This window comes from Agelaius phoeniceus, chromosome 2, assembly GCF_051311805.1.
Source record: "Agelaius phoeniceus isolate bAgePho1 chromosome 2, bAgePho1.hap1, whole genome shotgun sequence".
Lineage (NCBI taxonomy): Eukaryota > Metazoa > Chordata > Aves > Passeriformes > Icteridae > Agelaius > Agelaius phoeniceus.
Window position 1 is genome coordinate 115,462,726 of NC_135266.1, and position 25,542 is coordinate 115,488,267.

Genomic DNA, 25,542 nt, shown 5'->3' on the forward strand with positions numbered 1-25,542 from the left:
GCTGATTTTAGCTGAAATTATTCCTTTATTGAGAAATGTAAACGTAACCACAATACAAATAAACAATGCAACACCAGGTTATGTTCTACTGTCATGGATCAGTCAAGGTACAAGTTGTCCAGGACATCCAGTTGTTGATGTGATCATTACTGCTTATATTGTGCCTTTTTAATCTAAAAAAAATCCTAAATAAAAGCTGATTTTACTCTTACTATCTGCCAAATATCGTAATGAGACCTCTTTCTGTGATATTAATGACACAATGCTTTTAACAATCTGATTTTTTAAGAAATAAGATTTTTAACCTCTGAAGTAACATTATACTATTTTAGTTTCCCTGTTAGCAACCTCTAAAGTAAACAGGATCTAGCTGAAGGTTAGAAAGACAAATCCTTTAGCTTTTAAAAAATCTAAACCAGGAAACCAACACCAAAAAATTTCTCCAAAATGGTAAAAGATCAATTATTTTTCTGATCAATCAATAATTTTCCAAGCAGCTTTATATGTATACATTTTTTTTCCTTAAAGTATGCAGCATACACGAAAAATTCAGTTTTAAATAAAACCAGGTATCTTCAAATAGAAATAAACACAACTGCTGAAATAAATGTCATTAAAATTGTATTGCTATTAAAAGCAGCAGCTAAATATTCTCAAAACAGAAATTTCAAAATTAAAGAGAAGAGAAAAAATGGTCAATAAAATGAATAAATTCAGTAGGTCAAGATGAACCCCTGTATTCAAAAATTTGGTACATCCACTTAGGAAGAATTTCAGTTATTTTAATAGAATCCCACTATTAGGCTTGTGAAAGTCTCTCTTGCTTGTAAAAAATGACAAATGGTGAGTGCCAGATCTGCATTGGCAGAAGGTTTCTTCCTTTCATCTTCTAAATACAGCTGCTCTGGCTGGATCTGAAAGCCTGGCCTGGATGCAGCAGTCCCAGCCAAACACTGCCTCCATATCCAAAATCTCTTTCCTGAAGGAAACCCACAGACAATAATGACAAATACATCTAATTGGAAACCTTCTGGTTTAGGCACAATCTGCATTTCGACCAGGATATGGATTTGAAAAAGAAATATTCTTTGTGATAATGAAGAAAAGAGCTGTGCTTTCCTCTTCTCCTGGGCTTCAACACTCTGCTGAGCACAATTTGCTGCTGTCTCACAGAACAGAGAAAAATGTGGTTTCTTCCTCAAAAGATGCAGCTTTCCACACTTTGCTACTGATCTGGAAGAAGAAAAGATCTATTTCATTTCCTTGAGCCACCTAAGTGTGGTCAGAAAATATCAAGACACCTAACAAATATAAGCACAAGTCCAGACCAAAGTAAATATAAGTATAATATATATATTTACTTTATATATATATATAGTAAATATACATAAGTACATAAGCCTACTTGCTTATTTATAAAGCAGGTATTTATAGATATATATAAAAATGTAAATTTAAGCCCAAATACCAAGTCCTTGGTATGCAGCCAGATCAGAAGTTTTGTGAAGTTCACAGCACTGTTGGTCAGCTCAGCTGTTGGACGCTTGCTGGTCAAAGCTTTCAAGAGCAACACCTCATGGTGGTGCTTTCTAGCACAACTCAAATAACCAGGGTGGTGATCTCACCTTGCTAACTCATGGTTCTTTTACCTCCTGGCTGAACTGCCTTAATGGAACACATGTGTTTGAGAAGTATTTTACTTTCTGTATTTTACTGCACCCCTACTCTGAGCTAGCACACACCAAAGCATACAGCTTGTTTTCCTAAGAAAGGATTTAAAAGTACTCTGTAGGATCTACTGCAGGGCCTACCACTTTCATTGGCTTTGGATTAAAAATGTATTTATTTTGCTTGACATCAGTACCAAACTGTCAAACTACTTTCCCATAAAATTCTAACGAAGAATTTTAACTCTTCTAAAGGAAGAAGCTACTGTGCTATTCCTGTTAGCCCAGATTTGTGTCCTGCTTGCTGGAATGACAAGTAATTTTTCAATTCAAGACATTCTGCCTCCTTGTCCTTCAGCAAAGCAGAGAAAAATCCCACTGAAGAAGTTACAGGTTAAAAATTTTAGTATTTCCCAAAAGAAAATTGTTATCATTCCAGCAACTCTGTTCACAAGTTTTATAGGCAGCTTTCTATTCACACAAATGTGTGAATCTCCTGCCTTGAGACCTCCACTGCTTCCACCCAAATTTGAGTCTTGCACCTGCCTTCCCATCTTAATAACTGATGGAAAATCTCACATCCTCTCCCCAGGAAATACTGAGATAATTGTTAACCACAAAAATCTTTACACTTTGACCTTATCCCCTACTTTCCCTTTTTAGTTTTCTTTTACCTATTAGTAAAAAAGAATCCTTGGCAACAAGAAATTTCTCTGTCCTTAACAAGTATCACAAGTGCCACAGAGAATAGGAAACAAAGATTTGTCATAATGAAACAAAACTGAAAAATTCTTACCTCTCTCTATTCTTTTTTTGTTGTTTTGTGACCTCTATCACCAAATGTAGATTTTCAGTTTGTCAGACATGCACTGGAGATTGGAATGGAGCCATGTAGAAAATCTTTCTATCAGACAGAATAATACAAAGAAATCTGAAAGCAGTCCAGCTCAGAGCTCTACAGATAAAAAGAATAGTGAAAGAGGGAGATATTAGGTGGTTTGGATGAAAATAAAAGGTTTTTTTTCTTTTTCTAAAATCCTCCAATTCAATTTATTTCAGCAGAAAAAAATCTAGTCTTGTTTCTGTCCTTGGCTACTAAGCCATAGATGTTTAGTTGTAGAATACTTTATAACATCTATTTCACTTGACAGAAGCCATAAACTTTCCTAACTTCCTTAACAAACTTAAAAACTACAATAAAATCTCCAAAACTAGAATTATTGCCAAGAAACCAATAAGCCACTTTCCTGACATAGCAGGAAAAATTCAATAAAAGCCCCAGCTACATCTGAGCTGGCTTCTGTGTCCATAGCACAGAAAGAAGCCAAAAGGAGCAAAATCTAAATGCTACCAGTCTGAAGGAAGAACTCTTCTCCAGCCCCAAATTTGAGAGGTACATGGTGTGAACTGGGTAAAAAAATAACAGAAATATTAGGGGTTTGGGAGTACTGGGAAGCTCCATCCTTTTATCATATCTCTGTAACCTTTTTTTAGGGGATCAGAGGGGAATGGGGAGTGAAATGCTCTGAGGATGTGAGGGAGGGAGAAGCAATAAGAGAGGAAATGATGGAAACCTTGGAAGATGGGACATTACCAAACAAACAGCATGCCCAACAATTTCAGATCCTTTCAACAGAATTTCTTCTCCCAGTCTCAAGAACTCCAGCTCAATTTGGCTCATATTCTTCTAAACAGAAACTTCTGAATATTACCAACCTTCTAATTTTGAGTCTAAATTTATTCATTACTCCATGATAAATAGTTATGTTTTAACTGTCTCTTCCTCTTTAGTGATAATTATCCCTCAGCCCTGGATGCATTTACCAACATCTGTTCACTCAGCTTCCCTCTGACTATTTTCACAACCAAGTTCTCTTTTCATAAGAGAGATAATCCATTCATTTCATCATCCCAGGAAGTTTTGTTCTCTATCTGTTTTCCTTTCATTTTTTTGTTCTTCAGGAACCATAACCAGAACTATTTGTATTCTGATTTCTTTCTGTATTTTCCTATATATTCTACAATTGCAGTTATATATCCTGAACAACACGATTTGTCCTTGGAATTTTGCAGCTCCATTCTGCAGCTCAAAATGATCAGATGAGACAACATACTTTTGGTCTCTTTCCTTCCCTGTCACCTCCAGCTGACAAATTCTAATTAAACCTTGATTTAAGTCCTCACAGAAACTTTTTACTATGCATTATAATCTTAGTATGACCTGGTTTTGCTACTGTTACAACTTTAAATAATACATTTATGCTGTCCACAATCAAAGATGTTTCTGCTCTAAGTGCTGACCTGTCAGAAAGGCCAAACCCACTAAATATGTTGTATCTTTCTTAACAAGCTCCTTAAATAGTTTTTTAATCTGAGATATTAATTTATTAGAGCAAGAAAATGCCAATAATTTATGTATGTGTATACACGGGGACCTATCTCCAAATTATCCTCATTAGGCACTGAATGAGGGGATGTGGATTTTTTAATGAAAAGGGCTCTGAGTGGAATAATTAACTGACTTAAAACTAAGTTGCTGACAATGATTTCAATTATCAGCCTCATTAACAGGGTGAGGTTATGACTCCAGGTTGGAGTAGTCAGCAAAGAGTGTTGCTAGGCTGAAACAATGTTTGCACGAAGTTCAGGTGTCTATATTTGTAAAATAAAGGTCAGGAGGGCAGAAAGTCCATTAAAAATGTGTCCCACAGCTCAGTAATAAAATTCAAGAATGCATCTCGCTTGTGAAGATATCCTGATTTGTTATTCAGATGATTTTTTCCCCCGTTTTTAGAACTGTCTGAAGTCCGATTACTGTGTTCTAACTTTTATCTGAAATTGCTTTGGACTTCTGAATTTCCCTCAGATTTACTTGTAATTGCCTGGGTCTCTGCTATTCAACAGCTTGGAAATTCCATTTTCCAGAACGAAATGGCAAAGCGTCTTCATGCGGAAGAAAAGGCAGACTCTCGATGCCATGAAGGAAGGCTCAGTTTCTATAAATACTGGCCTATTTCCCATTCAGCTGAACATGCCTGCAGCGTGGGATGCATCTCTCCACAGCAGATCACTCAGACAGTGTCACAGGGGTTTCACATTTCCTATTGGAAATTGCCAATCAACAGATTTTTACACTGAGTTCGTTTTTAGTCAGTGGCACATCATTCTGGAGTGACAAATTACAGGGAGGTATTTAGGACTGTGTCATAAATTCTGGCAAAAACTTCAACAGCTCTGGGTGGGCTGAGCCTAAGTTTCAATGGATACCAAATATTTTTATATTTAACCCCCTTATAATAAGATGTATATTTCTAGATAGATCTCCATGGCACAGCACTAATAAACATGGAACTAGAAGTGATCCAGCACCACACATAAAAAAACCTCCCAAATGCACTTAGGAGGTTTGAACTGTTCAAGGGTATGATCAAAGCTGAGTAGAGTGAATGGGAAGGCTCATATCAATGGGCTATGGAACAGGCTCGATGTGTTGACAGCTAGAGAAATGCTCTGAAACCATCTGAAAATAAATTCAGAGTCTGATAGGCCACTGTGGCAAAGAGATACCATTGCTTCATTCTCTGCCATGTCAGGAAATTATCTCTGAGCTGTCAGAGCGGGTTTCTCATTTTAGTGTTTGTGTTTCTAGCCCATCTCTCACCAAATGGCTTTCCTTTTGTGTGTATGACAATTGATTAGTAACAAAAAGCAACAGGGTCATAAAAGTAGCACACTTTGCATCTATAATATGAAATATTCTTGCACACAGCCAAGTATTTCAAATAACATTCACCACACTCCAGAAAAAGCTGAGACAAATCGGTCTCTGCTAACACGGGGCCCATGTACTTCAGCATTCCCTTACATAACATTAGTGAGAAAATTTTAACTTTCCCCTAAGCTCTAATCCACCTTAAAAGCAGCAGTCTCATTCCAATCGATTTGGTGAGATGAATGTTATTTACACTTCAGTTTGCACCTTTTTCTAAGATTTCATAAAAGAATAAATCCACACTTCCAGGGACGGCTGTGCAGGAGGAAGTCTGGGGCTGTTAAGAAGAAGTGTTAGACACGTATGGGAATGTATTAGTAAGGGTCACACCTCCATCTTAAGATTTTTAAGTGACAGCAAGAGCATAAAAGACAGCAGGATGGCAAAGAGAGATTGATTGCATGTGGGTTTTTTTCCTTTATAGCCAGGGTTCTTAAATTGTTAAGCATCGCTCTCCAACAACCTAGACAGACCAGGCTGTCTAGGTGCACCTCCATAAATAAGACAAATGAAGCTTTTGATGAAATAAATCCTTTCAATTAAATATATCATTTCCATGCTATGTATGCTGAGGCCAGCAAACACCTCATAACAAATGTGTTGACAAAACAGAGGTCGGTTAAAGAAAAACTGTGTTTTTCGTGATAAAAATTCCTTGGAGCAGCCAGGTGAAATTGAGAGGACTCTTCCCGAAGGTTAGAATTAGGGTTAGAAAAAATTCTGAGAAATTTACACTAAAGAAGAACAGTGATTATATCACTTTTCAATTCTAACACTTCCCTTTCTTTTGCCTGTCTTTTCTCTCACCCCAGTGTATTTTCCCCAGCCATCAGAAAAGTAACACTGGAAATGTCATTACAGTGATCTCTCCAAAGTGATTTGTTCATGGATCCTGCAAGCACAACCAGAACCTCTTCTCTGGGCTTCAGTTCCATCTGCTGCAGCACTTAAATCACATCATGGCCTTTTACATGGCCTGGTCACCCAGAGAGCTGCTCTGGAGGAGAAATCTGTTCAAGCTCTGCCCCATGATCAGTGCTCTTGGTCTTGTTGGAGATGCCACTGTCACCTCTTCTTGGCACTTTCAGGATGTTCTTCAGGAGAGCTACCAGTTATTCTTGGCTTTGCCTTTGTGACAGCACAACTGAGTAAATTGTCAGCTCTTAACAAAACACCTGACTTCACTGGCAGCCAAATTATTATTTTTTCTTACAGGTTTTTGCAGGCTGCACAAAGCTGTGGTCTCCTGAGCAAAACAATCTGAAAATGCTGTAAAGACCAGTCCTCTTCTCACCACATACCAGTGCAGTCTGTGCTTGAAACCAGCTGCCTTAAAAATCAGCCTGACTCAAACTCTACACTGCAAGAGCAAAAATACAGTGGTGGCCTGGTCCTTTTTTGGTACCACTGGGTTGTGTTTAGGGAAAGCTGAGGCATTGCCACACTGAGAAATTCTGTCCCAGTCTAGGCTGGGATGGCTGGGATGAAAGATAATATTTGTCCTTGTTTGGTCTGAGTTACCAAAGGATTCAAAAGCATTTTTGAAAAGTTTAAAGCCTTGAAACTATCTTCCCTAGTCAAACAACCCCCTTACAGCCATTCTAGAATTTTCCCACCAATTCTTCCTTATTTTCCTTAAGGCAAAATCAGCTTGGGTTTTAAGGGCTTACACCAAAGGTAAGAAGAAAGCCCAGTTCTGGATGATGGCTGATCTAACAGTCTTTCCTGGATGCTCACTTTTCTGCACCATGACCCTGTGAAGGTCACACCCACCGTGTTATGGGAAATTTTACATATGAAGACTTTCATTTGTTTTGATTTAAAAAGAATGGATTCAACAGCACAGAAATATTTTATAGGTTCATTTTTTGTTATTAATTCTTTGTTTTTAAAAAGTTCTGGAAGAATGAAAATAGAAGATTTTTTTGATGTTTCTGATGTTTTCTATGATGTTTTTAATTTCAAGGCAGCACTTTTAAAATGGACATAACTGAAATGAAACTGTTTATCTGTTTATCTGTGTACAGCACCAAAAATGGTATTTGTACAGAGTGAATTAGAGGTATTTTTTGATGGCTAAGGGGATGACAAGCGTTGATGTGTGCTGATAGCAATCATTCTGCAGTGGATGTAGGAGAAGTAAACAGCTTGGAAGGGGTGAAGCAAGGTCTCCCTGAGGATTTTCTCTTCTGTGACACCAATTTCCCCCACCCTCCTTGCTACAAGTACTTCTGGCTTGGTTTTTTACCAGACTGTCCGGTAGCTCCTTTCTGCCTGTTCACAAAGCATCACAAATCAAGCAAGAGCTGTCCTATGGAAGCCAGAGCTAACAAGAGGGGACTATTTTTAGCATCAAAGTGAGTTTAACAAATGGATCATGGCTAAGGCAGCATGACAGCTCTGCTGCCTAATTAATAGAGACACCAAAGGTGATTTTGCTACAGAGCCAGAATCCCCACTATGCTGGGCCTTCAGAGTCTGCCGCTCTCTTGTGTTAAGCAACCAGAAAAAGCAGCCTAAATATACCCAAAACCGGGCCCATAAATGCTCTAACTCACTGTGCTTTGAGACAGATAATAAAAGGTTTTCTTGTTTTGTTTTGGCTTCACTCTTTGTTTATCCTAGCATACAATCAGAACTCATTGTTTTCACTCTTTCTCTCTTTTTACTCATAAAAAAAAGACTAATACCTCTTGAGATGGACCATGGTGGACTGGACTGAAGGCCTCCAGGTAAAAAAGGGCTGAAACTCCTTCTCTGTAGGGAAACAGGTGACAACATTGGCACAAAAGTGGGACAGAAACCAGTCAGAACTTGAGATTTTTCTCCTATCCCACCATGTGATTATGGCTAAACCCTGTCCCCTCTTGTGCTCTAAGGATTTTATGGGTGTGTAGATTTTTGAATCCTTGGCATGGAAAACTGAAAATATACCAGGCTCTTTATTAATGTCTCCCAAACTCTCCATATATCTTTTTAAAGGACATTGAATGCAATTGCCTGAGAGATAATTTTATAGCAAACAATTTTACCAACACAGAATTTTTTTCCACAAATGAACTTGCTGTGCCTGCAAGACAGTCTCTCTATGCTTTCCCATCCTTTGAATTCCTATTAAATTTGGCTGAAGCCACATGAGTTTAAAAAGACATTTTTCTCAGTAGGCCATCCTGTTTCAGGAAGTCCTCAGCTCACCATGGCTAAGCTTGTCTTTGGAAATTATTATCTCAGAAGCTGCTCTCCAGGGAAATTACTGCAATCCAATCACCACAAATGTAAATTAAATCAGCATCCCATACAGCCACAGTGGTTTGTGTTCCTCCCCACTCCTTTCTCCCTTAGAGAAACCTAATTCTGAAACCACTGGAATAAATTCTGTTGCCCCCCTCCCACAAGGAAAGAGCTGCAAGGATCTGAGAGCAGATACAGTCTGCAGGAAATCACAGTACAACTTGCTTGTGATGCTTATTTTGGGTCATGACTTCAGCAGCTTTCCTGCTGCTCAGCCCCTCTCCTCCTCTGCATTTGTTCCATATTCTCTGTGGCAGAGATAAAACTTCCAATCTCCCCTCTTATGTTGGACCCTGTTTCCAACATCCTATTCTGGAAGGTGTGCAGGTCTGGGAACGCTCCTCCTGTGAGCTAAGATGTAGAACCAGGCAGCAAAACGTTCTGAGAAGTTTAGGATGTGCCTCACCCCATGACTCTCTAAAGGTTTTTCAGCTTGGAGCAGTGTAATACTATTTAGGTAAAAGCATCAGGTTTCATTTAATAGCAACTAACAAACCAAAATAAGGAAAGGGGTAGGTGAGAAGAAGCTGAAGGAGTGATGAAGAAAGTTGAAAGCCTTTGGAACTGAAAATATCAAGAACAAAAGTGGGTTATCCAAAATTGTAACTTTGGACTCAACCCTTACTCAAGTACAAATTCAGTTTCATGTGACAGATAGATGCTCACAAGTCTGATTATTCAGAGGCAGAGGAAATAAAGCAGTGAAATACCTTCAGCTGTGTGTCCCCAGTCACTAATTGTTCTGCATTGTGGGTCTGAAGGAAGCCAGTGCTAGAACAAATCACTCTGAGTAACTTTTATGGTTGTTTAACAAATATTGGCTAGAATGTAGAACAGTGATGTTCTCTCTTCAAAATAAAATCTCCACATAACCTGCAGTGATGAAAACTGGGCATATTAACAAAAGTCACATTTAACATTTAAAAGCTATTCCATATCAATTTTCATGGAAAAAATATTGTTCTGCTTGGGATAAAAATGCTATCCCTCAAAAAATGAACAATATTCAAAGAGTTTCTACAAATCTTGAGAGAATCTTCCCATCAGTTACACGTCTTTATTTTGGTTTGAATATGAAGGGTTTAAAACTCTAGATTATGCTTTAAAAAGCACAATCTTACTCTTATGCCATTTATAAATCTTTGTTTTAGTCATGTGGAGTCAAAGTGCATCATAATTATTATTAACAATATTAATAATAGCTAATCTTCAACAATTAAGCAACAGTGATATAAAGAACAGACAAAAATTAATGTCTTTATCTTGTAAATCTAAAAAGATATGTTAAAATTTTGGATTTTTCTTTGTCAAGTGCATATATACACACACCTTCATTTACTTCTGCTCAGCAAAACAACAATTTTCCTTCTAAATGCATATTAGGAAGTAATGGTAAATATTGTACAAAATATATCTTTTGAGTTATAAGAAAACTTTTAACTGAAATTACCATGAGTATTTGAATGTGCAGGCATCATCCAGAAATCTATATTGATAGCCAGTGTTGGTCTCACAGCAGAGCACAGTAAGTGGATATAGAGGTTTTTATGTCTTGGAATGAAGATGCAATACAGCTGGACAATAAAAAAAAAAACCTTTTTATTATGTAAGAAGGATAGGCTTTGATGCTTTTCCAGATTTTCATTCTGCCTTTCTGAAGCTTTAAGTTTTCTAAGTATCAGCAGTCCCTAGAATGTTGCTTCTGAGCAACTTTACCCAGTCTCAGAAGGGAAAGATTATTTGTACACAGGATTTATACATAGCTTTGTTAAACTCCCTTTAAATCAGAAAATTCTGGGAACTCTGGAGGTAGAAAAGACAAGTGAATCAGTTCAGCTGTTATACAATTTCTAGCACGTCATGGGGGTCAGAGAAAAAAAAATTCAGGGACAATTCTGTCAGTTGTAAACATGGGCAGAAATGGTAAAATATAGTTAAAAAGTGCATTTAAGTATGCAGCTGTATTCCAATGGATGGCATCATCCAGGGAGTGATAGAGGCCCAGACTGGTAATGTAATGTAAGCAATTAGTTCTGGCAGCTACAAAAGAGCTGCTGAAGCAGAAAAATCAGTCTCAAGAACTAATCTGTATCTGCACAATAGCAATGTCTTGATAACACATCTGAAACATGGCAGTTCAAACAGGCAGGGCAGAGGAGCTCTATGGATGCCTCAGAGAGCTGTCACCCACTAATGACTCCTAGAGCCAGGTGGAAGCAGGGAATTATCATCTGGAAAAGCTGGAAGGGAATACAGGCAAACCACCTCCCAATAAAAAAAAAAAAAAATACAAAAAAATTGAAAAATGTGCTTCAGTGAAAAAACCCCCATCATTTAAATTTCAATTTTACAGAACAGTTTTCCCAAAGAGCACTGCTTGCTATTCATCAGCAAATTTAAAGCACTGTGTGCACTCACAGCATACAGCGGCTGTAACCCCACAAACCATTTATATTTAAATTTGTACCATTCCAACATAATATCAATTTGTCTAAATGATTATGTTTTTTCTGTGTTTTTACTGTACCTACAGTTCTCACTCTGAACTCCTTTGTGGACTTTGTAAAGGCTGAGCTCCTGCTGCTTGCTGGGACATTAATAGGATCTCTCCCTTTGTTCAGCTATTTCTCCCAGAAATAAACACAGTATCCTGGACACACCTCTTGTAATATCAGACCAAAAACTGGCCAGAGATGATGTAGATTTTAGGTAGAGGAAGGCAGAAGGAAGAAGAGGATTAAAAATTCAATGTAGATAAATCTTGCTGCTTTAACAAAGCGATCTAAAAAAGAGCAGGTACTTTTACAAGTCTTCAGCAGGGGAGGATTGTACAGGTCCTGATCTACACACTGTGAAAGTTATTTTCAAAAATCACACATGTAAGTATCCCAATATTACTTGCACAGAATTTTTACAATATAACAATTTTTAAAGGCCTACTGGTTTGAAATTGCAACAAAATTTGTATTTGTTTTTTATATTCTAAAGTCTTTTGCCATCCCCAGGCATAATTTTACTTTGTAATTGTACAAAGTAAAAAGTATGCCTGGGGATGGCAAAAGACTTTAGACACATACCTGAAATTTATCTTTCATTTACAATAGTTAAAGTGGAAAGACAAAAAAAGAAAACGTCAGATTATTTGATCCAGTGGGTCATTCTTGTTTCAAAAGTAGCTCAGTTCAGCCTCAGACTGTGGATTGCTGAGTGGCATTTATGTAAAAGCTGAAAAGCTCTCTTCTCTCTTCCCTCTGCTACCAACCAGAATGCCTTGCATAAGATGTCAGAGCAAAGCACAAAACCCCTATTCAGATTTATTTTGAGAAATATCACAGCTTCTCTTCATTTACTTCCTAACTTTTTTGGTTTGAATATCTTAGCAAAGTACTCGATGAACAACTACAGAGGCTGGAATAATTTATAAATTCAGCTATGATGAGACATCACAGCATCATTTCCCAGAGGAACTCTGGTGAGAGAAGAAAAATGTTGATTCCTTGTGACAATGACATCCCACAGCACGTGGCAGAATAGCTCAGAGTCACCCCATTGCCCACACAAAGCAACACTCTGGAGGGTGCCCAGAGTCCTCCCACTCTGTATGTGGCAGACACAACCTCATGGTGGGGGACAGAGGTGAGAAACAGCTTTGACCAAGCCACCCCCCTGGATGGGTGGCATTGGGTCACCTCTGGGACCTGTGTGTCCATCTGTCCCAGAGGGGAGGTCATGAGCTTGACCGTGCACCCACCGTGGGCTCTCGGCTCTGCCTCTCCCCTGTGCCTTTCACATCTCCCTCCTTTGGCACACACAAATTTCCTGCAGAACAGCAAGAATCACCTTAAATTCTGGATGCTTTCTTTCCTCACCTAGATTAACAGCCTTCTTGCAAAAAGCACTTTTGTAAATGTCATGATGCGCTGGAATCAATTGTAGTACATACCCTTTAAATAAAACAACAAAGTAATTCCTGAGAGCCGTGGTATTTCAAGACATCCAGGCTAAACAGAAAATTTTGTTGGTGCTTGGGTTTATTCTCAGGTGATCCAACAAGACAGAAATACAAGAAAAATCTGTGGTTGTAGCAGAGACATTGCTGGGAGGGGATTTTGCCATGTGTGTATTCTACTCTCCACGGAAAGAGGAGATAAAGCCAAGTGTGGTTTCCTAAAAATGTGTGACCAGTGAATTACTTCCTGCTTAATAAAACATAACTAAATGCATCTAAGTTTCTCCAGATGGATATTATTTATGAATCAGGGAAAAGATAAAATTAATAGGAACATCAAAGATGTGCTGAAAAGTTTCCTGATTAAACATTATCTGACCTCCAAATGGTCTTCCTCTGCATTTCCTGGAGCAATTTGGCTATTAGTCAACCCATTCCTTCCACAGAAATGGAGATGACAGGTTTATAAATATCTGAATTGGAGCTGGAATCTAAACTTCACTTTGATTTAAATGCTGTTCAGCAAGGTGACATTTTTTCCAGGGACCAGATGCCCTGGCAAAAGAGGGAGGACACGCTTTTTGCACTCAGGATTTTTCCAGCATAGCCAAATATTTATTATCCGTGGACAGAGGGATTGCTTGGTGTGAATGACCACGGCACACTGCTTTTGTTAGGGCAGGAGTTCTTGTGTGGATAAAAGTCTGCAGGCTGCTGTGGTGACTGAGCCATAAAGGCATTTATCATACTTAGGCTTGCTCACACACTGCAGCTCAGAGCTGAACTATAGAACAGAAATACAGGCACTGCTCTGTCCCAAAGTCAAGGGGATTCAAAGGATGCAGAATGACTTCTCCACATTCTTTCTCCCACCCATACTTGATGTACATATTAGACAAAACTCTCTTTTTCAGTTTTTCCCCTGAAAAAAACCCTAAAATGCAAGGATGTCCTTGGGAGAGCTTCACTCTGTTGGTGAACTTCCACACTCTGAATTTCTGCCACTCCAGTAATATCTCTCTCTCTCAAAACACAAACATGCTGGGAGAAGCTCATAGCTGCAAATCCCAGGAAGCCTCTTCAGGCTCATCATTAAGAGCATCCTCTGAGCTGGCACTTCACAGAAATCAGAGGAGGGAGAGTGAGTAATAGCCTGTGTTAGACAGAATTTCATTAAAATAAATGATCCACTCTGTGTACATTCTGAAGGAGCTTTAGGAACAAGTGTCAAAACACTTCAGTAACAATTGTGACTATTATTCCTTCTGCTGAACTGTAGCTTTTACTGCTGTAAGCAGAATTCCAGGAACATACCTGCTGCTCCAGAGCTCCACATTCCACATCAAGCAGATCTGGCAGGGCAAATCTGGTCAATTCCGCTGCAGGAGAGCACAGGAGCTACAGTGCACCAGGAAAAGAGCCCAAGCACACACAGAATAAAAACACACCATGAGCAGTGAGGCTTCAACAGTGCCATCAACTGCCAAGTGCTACAAAAAAATTACCAGCTCAGAGTCTCAGAGAATGCCTGCAGAAGAATCACAGACATTGCATTCCCACTATGAGCTGTAATCAAGGAGAAAGGAGGATCTTCCAGAAATCTCTGATCTGCATAGTACATTCTGTGTGTTTAGTTAAAGATTTGTCAGATAATTAATTCAGTGAATTTTAAGGGGCCATATTATTCTCTCTGAAAGTTGAGATTAATTTACATCCCAAAGTATCTAGTTGTGTTTGCTGAGCTAACTGGATCACACAGCACTTTTCTGTGCATTTAATCTTTACATATCCATAGAGACAACTTCAACTTGGTGATATCCTGCAAAGCCTATACATTGCTCTGGGAAGCCCAGCTGCTTCAGAACATGCAGGAGCTAATTAGAAATGCAAACTAATCTCCTCCTGTGCCACAGGTCAGTTTCTGCTGAATGCACCCAGAGCCTGGATATTTTTCAAAGAACGCCTCAAATGGCCATGCCTCACACTAGGAATTCCTGCCTCATCTGAGTGATCTTTCACTGCCACGATGGGACTGAAATCCTGCCATAAATGTGCCCTGGGATGAGTTCTCCTCAATCACATTGCTCTTCTTTATGTCCACAAAGACATTCTGAGATGTCTGTGCTGGGATAAATGCAATTTCTGAGGAGGATGAAGATGGTCAGTGTTGTCAGGCTGCTGCAAACGTTCAAACTCTGAAATGGTTCATGAGGCCACACAACTCCACAGGACCAGAGAGCCACAGTTTTTGCCTTGCATCCAATAATGCAACACAAAGACTGGGAAAAATGGTTGCAGTTAATCTGTTCTGCAACTGTACCTTTTCCTCCTTCCTGCACATGGGAGAGCTCTCCATGGTTGCTTGGGCTTTGCTTTTGTGGCTTTGTTATCGCCTTTCCTTTTTTTTTTACAAACAGGGAAGTTTTGTCATATGCTGTCATTCATTATTCATTATTTAGGGTGTAGCTGGAACTGGCTGCATCTCTGAAATTAGGATTCACTTTTCCAAATGTCTCCACTCTCATTGCTGGCAGAATAAACTCTCCCAGACACATTTCAGCCCAGAATATTTTTGAGTAGCGCAGTCTAGTGGAAGGTGTCCCTGCTCACTGCAGAGGGTTTGGAGCTAGATTACCTTTAAAGGTCCCTTCCAATCTAAACCATTCTAGGATTCAATGTAAATCCCTTTCCAGAGGTTACCTTTTAATATCTATGAGGCTTCAATGAAAATAGTATGAAAAATAATAAAAATTTCTAGTACATCTATGACAACAGACTGAGAGCAAACATATCTAAATATCCAGGGTAATTTTTGCAGTAATTTTGTTTTCAATTGTATATATTATTAAAATTAATTTTAAACATATATAAAACACTTCTATCCACAACAAAGTTATTTTATGGGCTGTACACACCAGTTCTTTACACAAATCCTTCTTTTCCAGAATTCAGACAGTCATTATGGGAATGACATTCTCTTGCAAAAGACATTAGTTGTCATCTTGGGAAGAGCATCAGTTCTCTTACCTGTTTTTAGGCAGAAAAAATACAAATGAAAATGTCTTGAACTCAGTTACTGTCAAAAGCCACTCTAAGTTTTAAAACTAAATTGCAGCTAAAAAGTTTTTTTTTAATTCCTAGTTAGAATTTGCAGAGTCAGAATTCAGTGAAATTTTAACTCTGCATGTGTGTAATACAACACCTGCACTAATTGTTAAGAGATGTTTTGAAAGATCTATATCATAACAAGCTTCAAAACCTTACTTTTGTTCCATTGGTGCCTTGACCTACCGCTTTATTAACAATGCTAGAGAAGAAATTACCTAAAAAATATTTATCTACTATAAGAAAACTCCAATGCCATGTCTAAAACACTAGAAATACATTCTGCAGGCAGAAAAAAATGTCCTGACCTATAATTACATGAGCATTTTATTTGTTACTGGCTTATATGTTGATATCACAGCAACACCAACAGCCAAGCTGGGTGCACTGCACTGCTACCACACCCATACATCATGACAAATAATGAGAGTGCAAATACTATTAATTCAGCTGCACAGCTCATTATGATGAAAAATTTATTTGTAGATACTTTCTTGATTAATGCCTAATGCCTGGTTAATCTAAGACACATCCAATAGGAAAGGAACTGAAGTCAATGAGAGGTACCTGACATGGGAGTAAGCACAATTTATCACTCCAGTGAATGGTCCACGGCATTGTTCACTGTGCACACAAACAGATACAAACACTTCCACAAGCTCCCTGGAATAATGAGGTATCTGGGAAAAATACCAAAGGGCAGAAAACTCATGAGGCATGTAGTGTAGGTATTTGCATAGCCAGTAGACAAAGGCAGCTGTGAGAAAGAGACAGAAGACATGCTGGCTGGAAAGAAAGCTGCTCTGCTCTCTTCTGCTGCACTCAGTGGCATTTGAGGAGTTGCCAAAATTGTCAGTGCTTTCTGCTTCAGCACATCTACCCGATTTCCTCCAGTGTTTGGAGCTGCAGCTCTCCTGGATTTACTTCCTATGAGTACTGAGGAGCATATTCCTTGTGTGGCTGTTGCTCACGTCTTAGATTTCTACTACTTGGAAGAGTTATCAATGACCTATGAAAATATATAATGTTATAAATTATCCATGATCTATAAAAAGCACTGTATTAAGTACTCTGCACTAAACTGTGTCATAGTAAGTCCAGTCTTTCATAATTTTTTTGCAAATGTTTAACTAGTCTTGAAACTAAGATTGGAGCCTTTGAGGAATGGCTTTACATGCAACAGATCAGATCAATGCCCCACCCAGTGCAGGAGGAGCAGAAAGAGCAGCATGAAAAGAGTTTTTGAGCCTGGCCCTCCTCTTGGAGCACTCCACCTGGAGAAATCTCGTCCATTGCAATGCAGGTACTCAAACCTCCCTACAAACTAGCCTGAGATTCAGACCTAACCTCTACATTATTTCCAGTTTTGTGCACAGAACAGGTTTTCCCATCAAACAAATAATGGGATGATTTCACTGAGCTAACTTTTCTTTTATAATAATTCCATTAATCAAGAGTAATAATTCAATGGAGTGTCCCTTCAGTGCGCACACAGTTACTTTGAACAACTCATGAGCTCTGGGAGCAAATGCAATTTTCTGCTCAGAAATATTGACATCCCCAACATCTACCAGCCATGAAATTCCCCTTTTTTGGACTCAAAAGGGCAACCCCAACACCCTGCCAGTGCCAAGGTTCTTCCTTCCAAAGCATCCTCTGGGAGTGTGTCTGAGAGAGGAGGAAAGGGCTGGGCTGTGCCAGGGGAGTTCTCCATGCCCTGCCAAACCCTGCAGATCACCTTCCACAGGTAAAACACATTTTAAAATGTCCCAGTCTCACACTGGTGACACACAGCTCCCACTGAGGAACATGGAACAGCTGCTCTGCAAGCACTCTGGAGAAAATCTGCCTGGAAATTCAGATTTATCAGCTGCTACTTTGCCCTAGATAGAATTCTGCTCGAATTTCATTTCTATCTCATGTCACATTTTTAAACATAACATTTAAGCTAATTAAAGGGGGAAAATTACCCTATTTCAAGGTTTTCTAGAGATGGTTGAAATATCTAATTTTAAAATAATCCTGGAATTTTTTATAGTCCTTTCAATGGGAAAAAAATACTTTCCTTTTAGCTATATTACCAGCCAAACATTTCTCTTATAGAAGTAAGTGATTAAAGAAAAGCAAACAGTGAAATAAATAGAAGATTTTTTTATTCTTCGGTACTTACAAACAGAAAGAGATGATGAGAATATTAACTAGAGAGAGCTTGAATAAAATTAACAAAAATGAACTAAAAATAAGGAAGAGCTTTTCAATTCCAAATAGAGAAAGAAAAGAACATGCACCTGCAGTAGCTCCAGTGGTCTGCAGCTTTACAAAGCACAACATAAATTACTGAGTAAAATCTATGAAGCTGTAACAAGATTGGTTTTTGAATTTGCTGCCACTAAAACTCAACTAAAGTTACTAGAGCAGGGAAGGAAAATTAGAAAAGTCAATATGATCTTGCCTTAAATTAAAGATTTCTTGCCAAAAAAATAAACAGGGAAAAAAAATTCACCAGACTGGGAAATATAAGAAGGACTTTTTATTTATAGAGGTTATTTAGGAACAATAAATAGAAAAACAGAAAGCCAATTAAAAGCAAGAGAGGAAGGAAACAAAAATCTTGTGCTACTGGTAGATTTTCAAGATTTTTGTAATGCCTGATTAGTCAGTAGTTCATTGACTTCTTCAGCCCATGGAAAAGTAAAAATCTTAGTGGTGAAAAGCCCATGAGAAATTCTATGCTGCAGAAAGGCACAGAACTTGTTGAAAATATGTAGGGCAGACATCTGAAATAAAGTCCACGGAAGGGCCCTGCAGGTGCCATGACCTACATCCATCAGAAATTTGGAATATTAAAAGGCCAAATTATTTGGTAAATCCAGGACCTGACTGAACAGAATTTGGCCAGGGAGCAGAAGCCAGTCCTTAAATGTGAACACTTCATGCTATACTCCTGGAGTGTTCAGACGCAGGAGAGACCTCAGGGATAAGAGAAAGTACAGTTCTAGTCCAAAAAGTCTCTAAATATTCAATAATCAGAGTATCTGACTCCTTAAAAATAAGAATTGCCTGACCCTGTGTCTCCACACAGGAGTAAAATGTCAGTAACTCCTGTGTTTGGAGTCTGGCACACAATTTTTAAGGTTTCCTTGGCACTTTTTACAAATGACCACTGGTTCTCTACCATTGTTCTGAGACGCTACAGAGGCTCTGTGGAAAAGAAAGTTCAGCAATGACTAAAGAATGAGTCTTTTGAAGTGGTTTGCAGACTACCTCTAGAACATTAGAGTGCTGAAAATAGTTCCTTATCTGCCCTGCAGTTCACAGGGCCGGATGAGATGAACTCTTTGTAATAAAAGGCAGGAGAACCCCTAAGGATATTGGTTTGCTGGGAAATAAGGATAGAGAAGAAAGAAGCTGTTAGAGTGAAAGATGGTGAGCTTGAAAGGGGAGAAATGAAAGAAAAAAAAGAATGAAATATTTTCAGAAACCGACATGAGTGCCAAGAAGGGGGAAAGAAGGAAAGAAAACTGAAAGCTACTGAGTGACCTTTACTTTTAGCATGGAAAATAAATGTTTCCTTTTATAGTTTCTTGTTAAAATAAGACCAGTAAGGGATCATGAATCTTTATACAATTTTATGGTTTCCTTTTCAGTGAACCATTTCAGTTTTACACACAATTTTATAATGTAACTGCACAAGAAACTGAGCTTACCTTTACAATGCCACGATGGCAGCCTGTAAAGCTGCAACTACATACATCCACATATTTATTTCTGAGGAAGAAAAAAAGAATCTGCAACATTTTTTTAATTCACACAAAAAATCTGCTTTGAAATTGAACTGAAATTATTTTTCCTAACAGATTAATAATTAAATCAACAGAGAAAACAGAATACCCCCCACACCATACATGCACACAGCTGTAATCACTATTTTTTAGCAGACACTGCGCCTTTGATCTTCCCTGGCCCTCTTCCATCTTCTAGACAGTACAATCCCAAAGGAATCATTGTCTACCAGATACTTCTCCATCCCTCACTGGCCCTGCACTGTCTGCCTCTGCAGCAATGTCATATGGAAAACACAGCAACATCCTGCTGGAAGCAAGGAAGTCAATACCCACAGACTCAGTATCTGACTTGTTCTTCCCCTGGAGACAGAGCCCTGGCTTCCCAGAAGTCCCTAAGAGCTGCTGGAAAAGAAGGTGAACACACCACAAGTGACCTGTCCTCTCAGCTGTGCTTTTCTTGTATCTGTGTGCTGGTCCTGAGGAGGCTGATAGGACCCTGGCGTTCATGAAACCTTTCCTTATGGAAAACTTTCACTGGCATTGTCTGAGTAAGCAGGACCAGTTCAGGGTAAAGCTCCTAGACAATTCTCTCAGAATATTTGGAGATTTTTCTGCTTTCCATGCAGTTTGCTGGTGCCAGGGCCCAAACCCCTCCAGCAGCCCACCAGAACAGCAGCTCTGAGCTGACATTGACACTGGTTCTCCAGCTCCCAGCTCTGATACCATGTTCAGCTCCTGCCCTGCAAACTCTTCCCCTACCTTCTGGAGATGGAAGGTTTCTGCCACCTGCTTTGCAGTGAATGGGATGGCTCAGATGCCTCCAGCACTGATTTGGTGTTTTATCTCTGCTGCATTATGGCAATTTTCATGTCTGTGCTGGCTTCTGCACTGATCTGACATTCCTCTGCAGGCAGTGGGACACAGAGGGGGAGGAGTCATCTTCTGTCTTTCCTTATGATTTCAATTATTCTGGTCTGTAGCTCACATTCTTAGGGGGTTTTGTGAGTCTCCATGTTTGATTTTTCTTGGTTTTTCTCCATTCAGGTTATGAATACCCAAATCAAATTACACCTGGCTTCAAGATCAGGCCCATCAAGTAATAAAATCCTGGCAGTTCCTCAGTTTAGAATATAAAATAAATAACTAGCTAAACAATGAATAGATAAACAATTAATAATAAATTAATTAACAAAGCCAAGATTTTTTATAGCAATTGGATTCATCTCATGCTCTGCCCTTCAGTGCTTGCCATCAGACCAGAACAGGAAAGAAATGGAAATGAAAAGGTCACCTTCCATTCCCTCCCCATGGCCAGAGAGAAAATCCCTGTCCACCTCCCTCTTTGCTCTGCCCAGAAAGAAGAATCTCCCCTATAAAATTTCAGTGAAAGGAGTGGGTGCTTTTTAAAGCTGTCTCCAGAACTTCTCTATGCCTTCCATTTTATCAAATATGTTCAACCTATGTCAGGGTGTATTCTTGAGTTTTGAATTCTGATTTTTCCAGGAACTCAGGATAGAGAAAAAAAACCCTAATTAGAGAAATTTCAGTCCCCTGAAGTCAATGCCACACAATGGGAATCCACATGATACACCAGAGATTATTACATCTTTTGTTCTCCCTTTGTGCTACATGAAATAGAGCTTTATCAATGAAGTCATCCTAGCCATAACTTCTGCTAAATACATGGTCCATAGCCACTAAAAGGAAAATTAAAACACTTTCATTGATGGATACAAGGCCCCTCACACAATGTATTTCTGGACACACTATTATAAGTGGCAGCAGCAATCTATTCTTCTGCTTTTTGATATACTGGGACTCAGGGCTGGCCTTAAAAATAGATGCATTGCCTTATAAATTACACAGCATATTGAAGCATGCTCGTGACATGCTGCCAAATTTATATTCTGTTGATGGCTGAACCCTGAATTAGATCCCCTCTTCTGCCTGATGGTAGAGGCTCAGCAGAAAAGGAAGGATGGACACAGCAAAAGCTGACAGGAGATGTTAGGGCAGAGGAAACACAAACCCAAGTGAAAGGCAAGAGATTAGCAGCAAACCCAGCTGCCTCTGTTGTGCTTTTCTGTCAAGTTTCATGAGAGATAGGACATTGTGGGAAGGGATCCATCCTGATTTGTGTTGCATTAGATGTGTTTTCTGTCAGCACAGGCCCTCCACAGAGCTGCTCACCCTTCCCACTTATGCAAAGCCTCAGCAGCTGCCTCATCCATGTCCTGCTGGAAGAAGAGGCAGAAATCATCCATGGCAGAGATCTGAAAAAGCAAAGCAGCAAAGGAGAAAAGCCTCAGGCTGAATTTTTACCATCCCTGTTCCTCTGGATGCTGAGGGACTCTGCTCTCTGACCCCACTCTGGTATAAATCAGCACCATCTCTGTGACATTGAGTGAGTTGTTTCACTGCAGGGTCACAAATAAGTCCTCTTGTGTTTCCACTTCAGGATATATTTCCCATTATGATTCCTAAATGTATGGAGAGGCAAGGGGATACACATAGACACAGACTGGCATGCACCATTCCTCTGCATGTAGGCATCCTCCCCCTGAAAATAAAATAAAATAAGGGGTTTGCAACTCCTTCAGCAAGTAGTGCTGCATGTGGTTACTTTTAATGAAAATGTCAAGCACCAGTTCTGCCCAAAAATGATCTGAACTAAAAACCTCTTTTCTGAGTCAAGCTGAGCAGGACTTAAGGTGTGCACTCCTCCCATCACAAATTATTGCCTGAAATCAGCAAGATAAAGTAGATACCTGATGTGCACTCTTCTGTCTCCCAGAGCTAGAGTAAAAAAAAGAAAAATTTTCCTTCATTTCGTTGTCAGCCTGAAAAAAGCCACACCAAACCCCTGGAAACCACTGAAAGCAGGTACTGTCATCCCTGCCCTGGTGAGTGGCCCATGAGGTCAGCAATAAACTTCTGGTGTTTGCTGCTGCTGCAGCTCTAATCCATCTGCTCAGTCCTTGAAATGACTCCCATTTCTCTGGGCTCCAGAAGTCCATTTTTCCTCATCTGGCTGATGGGTGTGCTCCCCATCATCCCAATAATCCCCTACAGTCCTTGGGTCCCTCTCAGCAGAGTTATCCTCAACTGCTCATTACAGCACCTGAATGAAACCCTAATTTTCACTGGAAGAGTTCAAGTAGCTTCAATAGCTTGTTCAAAAGAGACTATTAATTTATAATTCTTTTACCAAGCATACCCTAGTAGATCTGTATTTTGCTTTTAAAAAACCCAAAAAAACAAAACAAACAAAACTCCCAACAACACAGGCAGAGGGTTTCATCCTTCTAAAGAGGGTTAAAACTATTTTATCTCAGTGGAAAGGCAAGCCTGGCCTGGGTATATTGCAAATTAGCAGGAGTCTTAAACCCTGAAATCAAAAATTCACTTCCACTTTCTGAATGACAGACCAGTGTAGGGCCAGAAGAGTCAACAGAGCAGATTTTGATATTTTAGAAGGCATTATCAGCAAAATACTCCAAATAAAAGCAGTTCCTGTCCAAGATACCTTGTGAAGGCTGGCCTAGAACAGAGACTAGATGGTGCTAAAGAATAAAGTAGGGATTTTTTAAAAGGCCTCAATGGATCCACCTTGGGCAGCACAAGAGCCCAGCCAGGGCTGCACCCAAGATGAACCAAAATGGTCCCAAAATGCATGAGCACTCACGGGGTCTCTCACTTTTAGAAGTTCTGCTCCATTTGCATCTTGCAGTTCATCGTCCAATTCCAGCTTTAGCCCATGCTGTCCCATCTTTCTTGTTTTTCTCTCTTCAGCTCACGTTGTTTATGCTCTTGGGCCTGAGATTTAGATCATTTGTCCTTGGTAGAGCAGGAATTGTTTTGTCTCCCTACTCTGTGAAGAGAGCTCACCATCCCATAATATGAAGCTCAAAAGTACACAGTAAAGCAGCACAGAATCTGAAAAATATAAAAGCTAAAACCTCCATATCCTGGGAGGATGAAGACAGTCCCCTAGGAGAGCTCAAACACAATACAGGATGACTGACATTATCTGGGACAAGCACAGGATAACAACAGAGTTACATTCAGTGACCACAGGATACCCCTTACATAGGCTCAGAGAATATTTTAGGTTGGAAGAGACCTTCAAGATCATCAAGTCTGACCCTAAACACCCTAAACTTAGTAATTCCAAGTTCACCACTAAGTCATGTCTGCAAGCACTGCATCTTTACTGCATCTTTACTGCTTTTTGAACAGCTCCAGTGATGTTTTCCTGACAGGGCAGCCTGTTCAAGTGCTTGACATTTCTCTTGGTGACAAACTTTTAACCTAATACCCCATCCTAACCTCCACTACTGCAGCTTGAGGATGTTTCCTCTCATCCTGACACTTGTTACTTGAGAGAAGAGTCTGATCCCAACCTCACTCACAAAGGAGAGGGTGATAAGGTCTCCCTTGAACCTCCTTTGCTCTATGCTAAACAACCCCAAGTCACTCAGCTGTTCCTCACAAGACTCCTTCCAGCACCTCAATGTCTGTCTTGTCCTGAGGGGCCACAAGATAAAAATTATCTCTGAGCAACAGAAATATATAAATATTTATCTATTTTTTTATATTAAAAAAAAAAATCTGCGCATCTGTGGTGCTGCACATCTGTGAAGCTTGGCTGTGACAGATGCAAAATATTTGTGTGTTTTTAATGAGTGAAGGGCAGGGGATTGCCACCTTCAAAGCCCATGGTGGTAAAAGAATGTTTAAACACAGCAACATGAAAGGGAAGATTGATCATTGCATTCATGGACTCACCAGTAGGTCCAACATTCACCCAAAAAAGTGTCACTGGTATCACTACTTACAGGCTTGAGGAGCTAATTGATGCAGCTGCAGCTGAACTCAGTATTTTTGCTGGCAAAAAACCTGAGGTGGAGTTGAATTAGAATTCAAAGGAGTTGCAGGTGGTCTGAGGAGAGATGCAGCAGGAGACCAGGTTCACTCCACAAGCGCAAAACAGTCTCAGAATGGAGAGACACCGTGGGTTTGGGGGGTTTGTGAGGACAGGTAAAATCTGGGAAACCCCCAGCAAGTCCTGACCTGGAGGATCAGGAGGTGAATATCTGGAATACCAACACTGCAGCTCAGTGATCTCTCATTTAAAGACATAACCCCCTCTTTATCCACAGCCTGAACCAGAAATTTCAGGTTTGCTTCCCATATTTGCTTCCAGCTCCTCTCCATTCCACCATCCCTTTTTTCCCTTTAAGAGCATTTGGAAAAATGAAAATTCATATACTAAAGTGACCCCAGTGATCCTCTGGATAGGTATGGGTCATCTAGCTCAGGAGATTCTTCAAAATAAATGCTTCATTTTGCACTTCCCAGTTGAGAATTTTACTTAATCTCACCCTATGAAAGTAATTGTTCATGTAACTAAAAATTTGGACACTTCAGTTTTTATCCTGTTTTGCAAACCTCACATTAATATAAAGGACAATTTCTTGGAACAAAACATTGTGGTGCCCTATTAAATTTTGACATCTTGTAAAACAATGAATTATTTGCAATCTGTATATTCATACATGCTCTTAGGATCTCTCTTCTCTTGCTTGGTGACTGTTTTCATGACAAACTATATAAAGCTACTAGAAACTGAGACTCCTAATTCATGTTAAATTTTTTTGTACACCTGTCTTTTGGTCTTACAAAGGCACCAATATAAGGAATAAAGATTTAAAGAATCCTTCTAGAGCACCAAAGCATCAGAGCAGGATCTGTCTTTCTTTTCTAGAGTTTTTTCCTAGTGCTCACTCTGAGCTCTGCAGAAGTGGAGTCACTTTATATATATATATATATATATATATATATACACAAAAATTATTGTTATTATTATTACTATTGTTTATTCTTAAAATATTGGGTTTTAGATTTAGAAGCAAAGCACATCTTTAATGTTGTATTGCACTGTGAGTTACTACAACTACTTTACATCATCTA

At 39.3% G+C, this 25,542-nt stretch overlaps 1 protein-coding gene across 1 annotated transcript; it reads right to left on the minus strand.

Annotated features, from left to right (window-relative positions):
* On the minus strand, positions 1–25,303 carry LOC143693420 (uncharacterized). The gene is made up of 11 exons (XM_077174601.1): positions 22,338–25,303; positions 21,760–21,842; positions 19,492–19,552; positions 16,352–16,464; positions 15,595–15,706; positions 13,994–14,077; positions 10,181–10,304; positions 9,441–9,603; positions 8,130–8,196; positions 2,464–2,622; positions 1–1,233 (listed from the first exon to the last, which is right to left on the minus strand). The coding sequence occupies exons 1-5, from the start codon at positions 22,584–22,586 to the stop codon at positions 15,703–15,705; spliced, it is 510 nt and encodes a 169-aa protein (XP_077030716.1). The 5' UTR covers positions 22,587–25,303; the 3' UTR covers positions 1–1,233; positions 2,464–2,622; positions 8,130–8,196; positions 9,441–9,603; positions 10,181–10,304; positions 13,994–14,077; positions 15,595–15,702.
* Positions 25,304–25,542: the final 239 nt, after the last annotated feature.

Bases quoted from the DNA above. Each gene is read 5' to 3' on its own strand.
- LOC143693420 (XM_077174601.1), bottom strand. From the start codon at position 22,586: ATGGACTTCTGGAGCCCAGAGAAATGGGAGTCATTTCAAGGACTGAGC. The intron at 21,843-22,337 runs GTATCTACTTTA...TTGCTTTTTCAG, and splicing joins GACAGAAGAGTGCACATCAG to ATCTCTGCCATGGATGATTT. The intron at 16,465-19,491 runs GTAAGCTCAGTT...TATTTTTCCCAG, and splicing joins GCCATCGTGGCATTGTAAAG to ATACCTCATTATTCCAGGGA.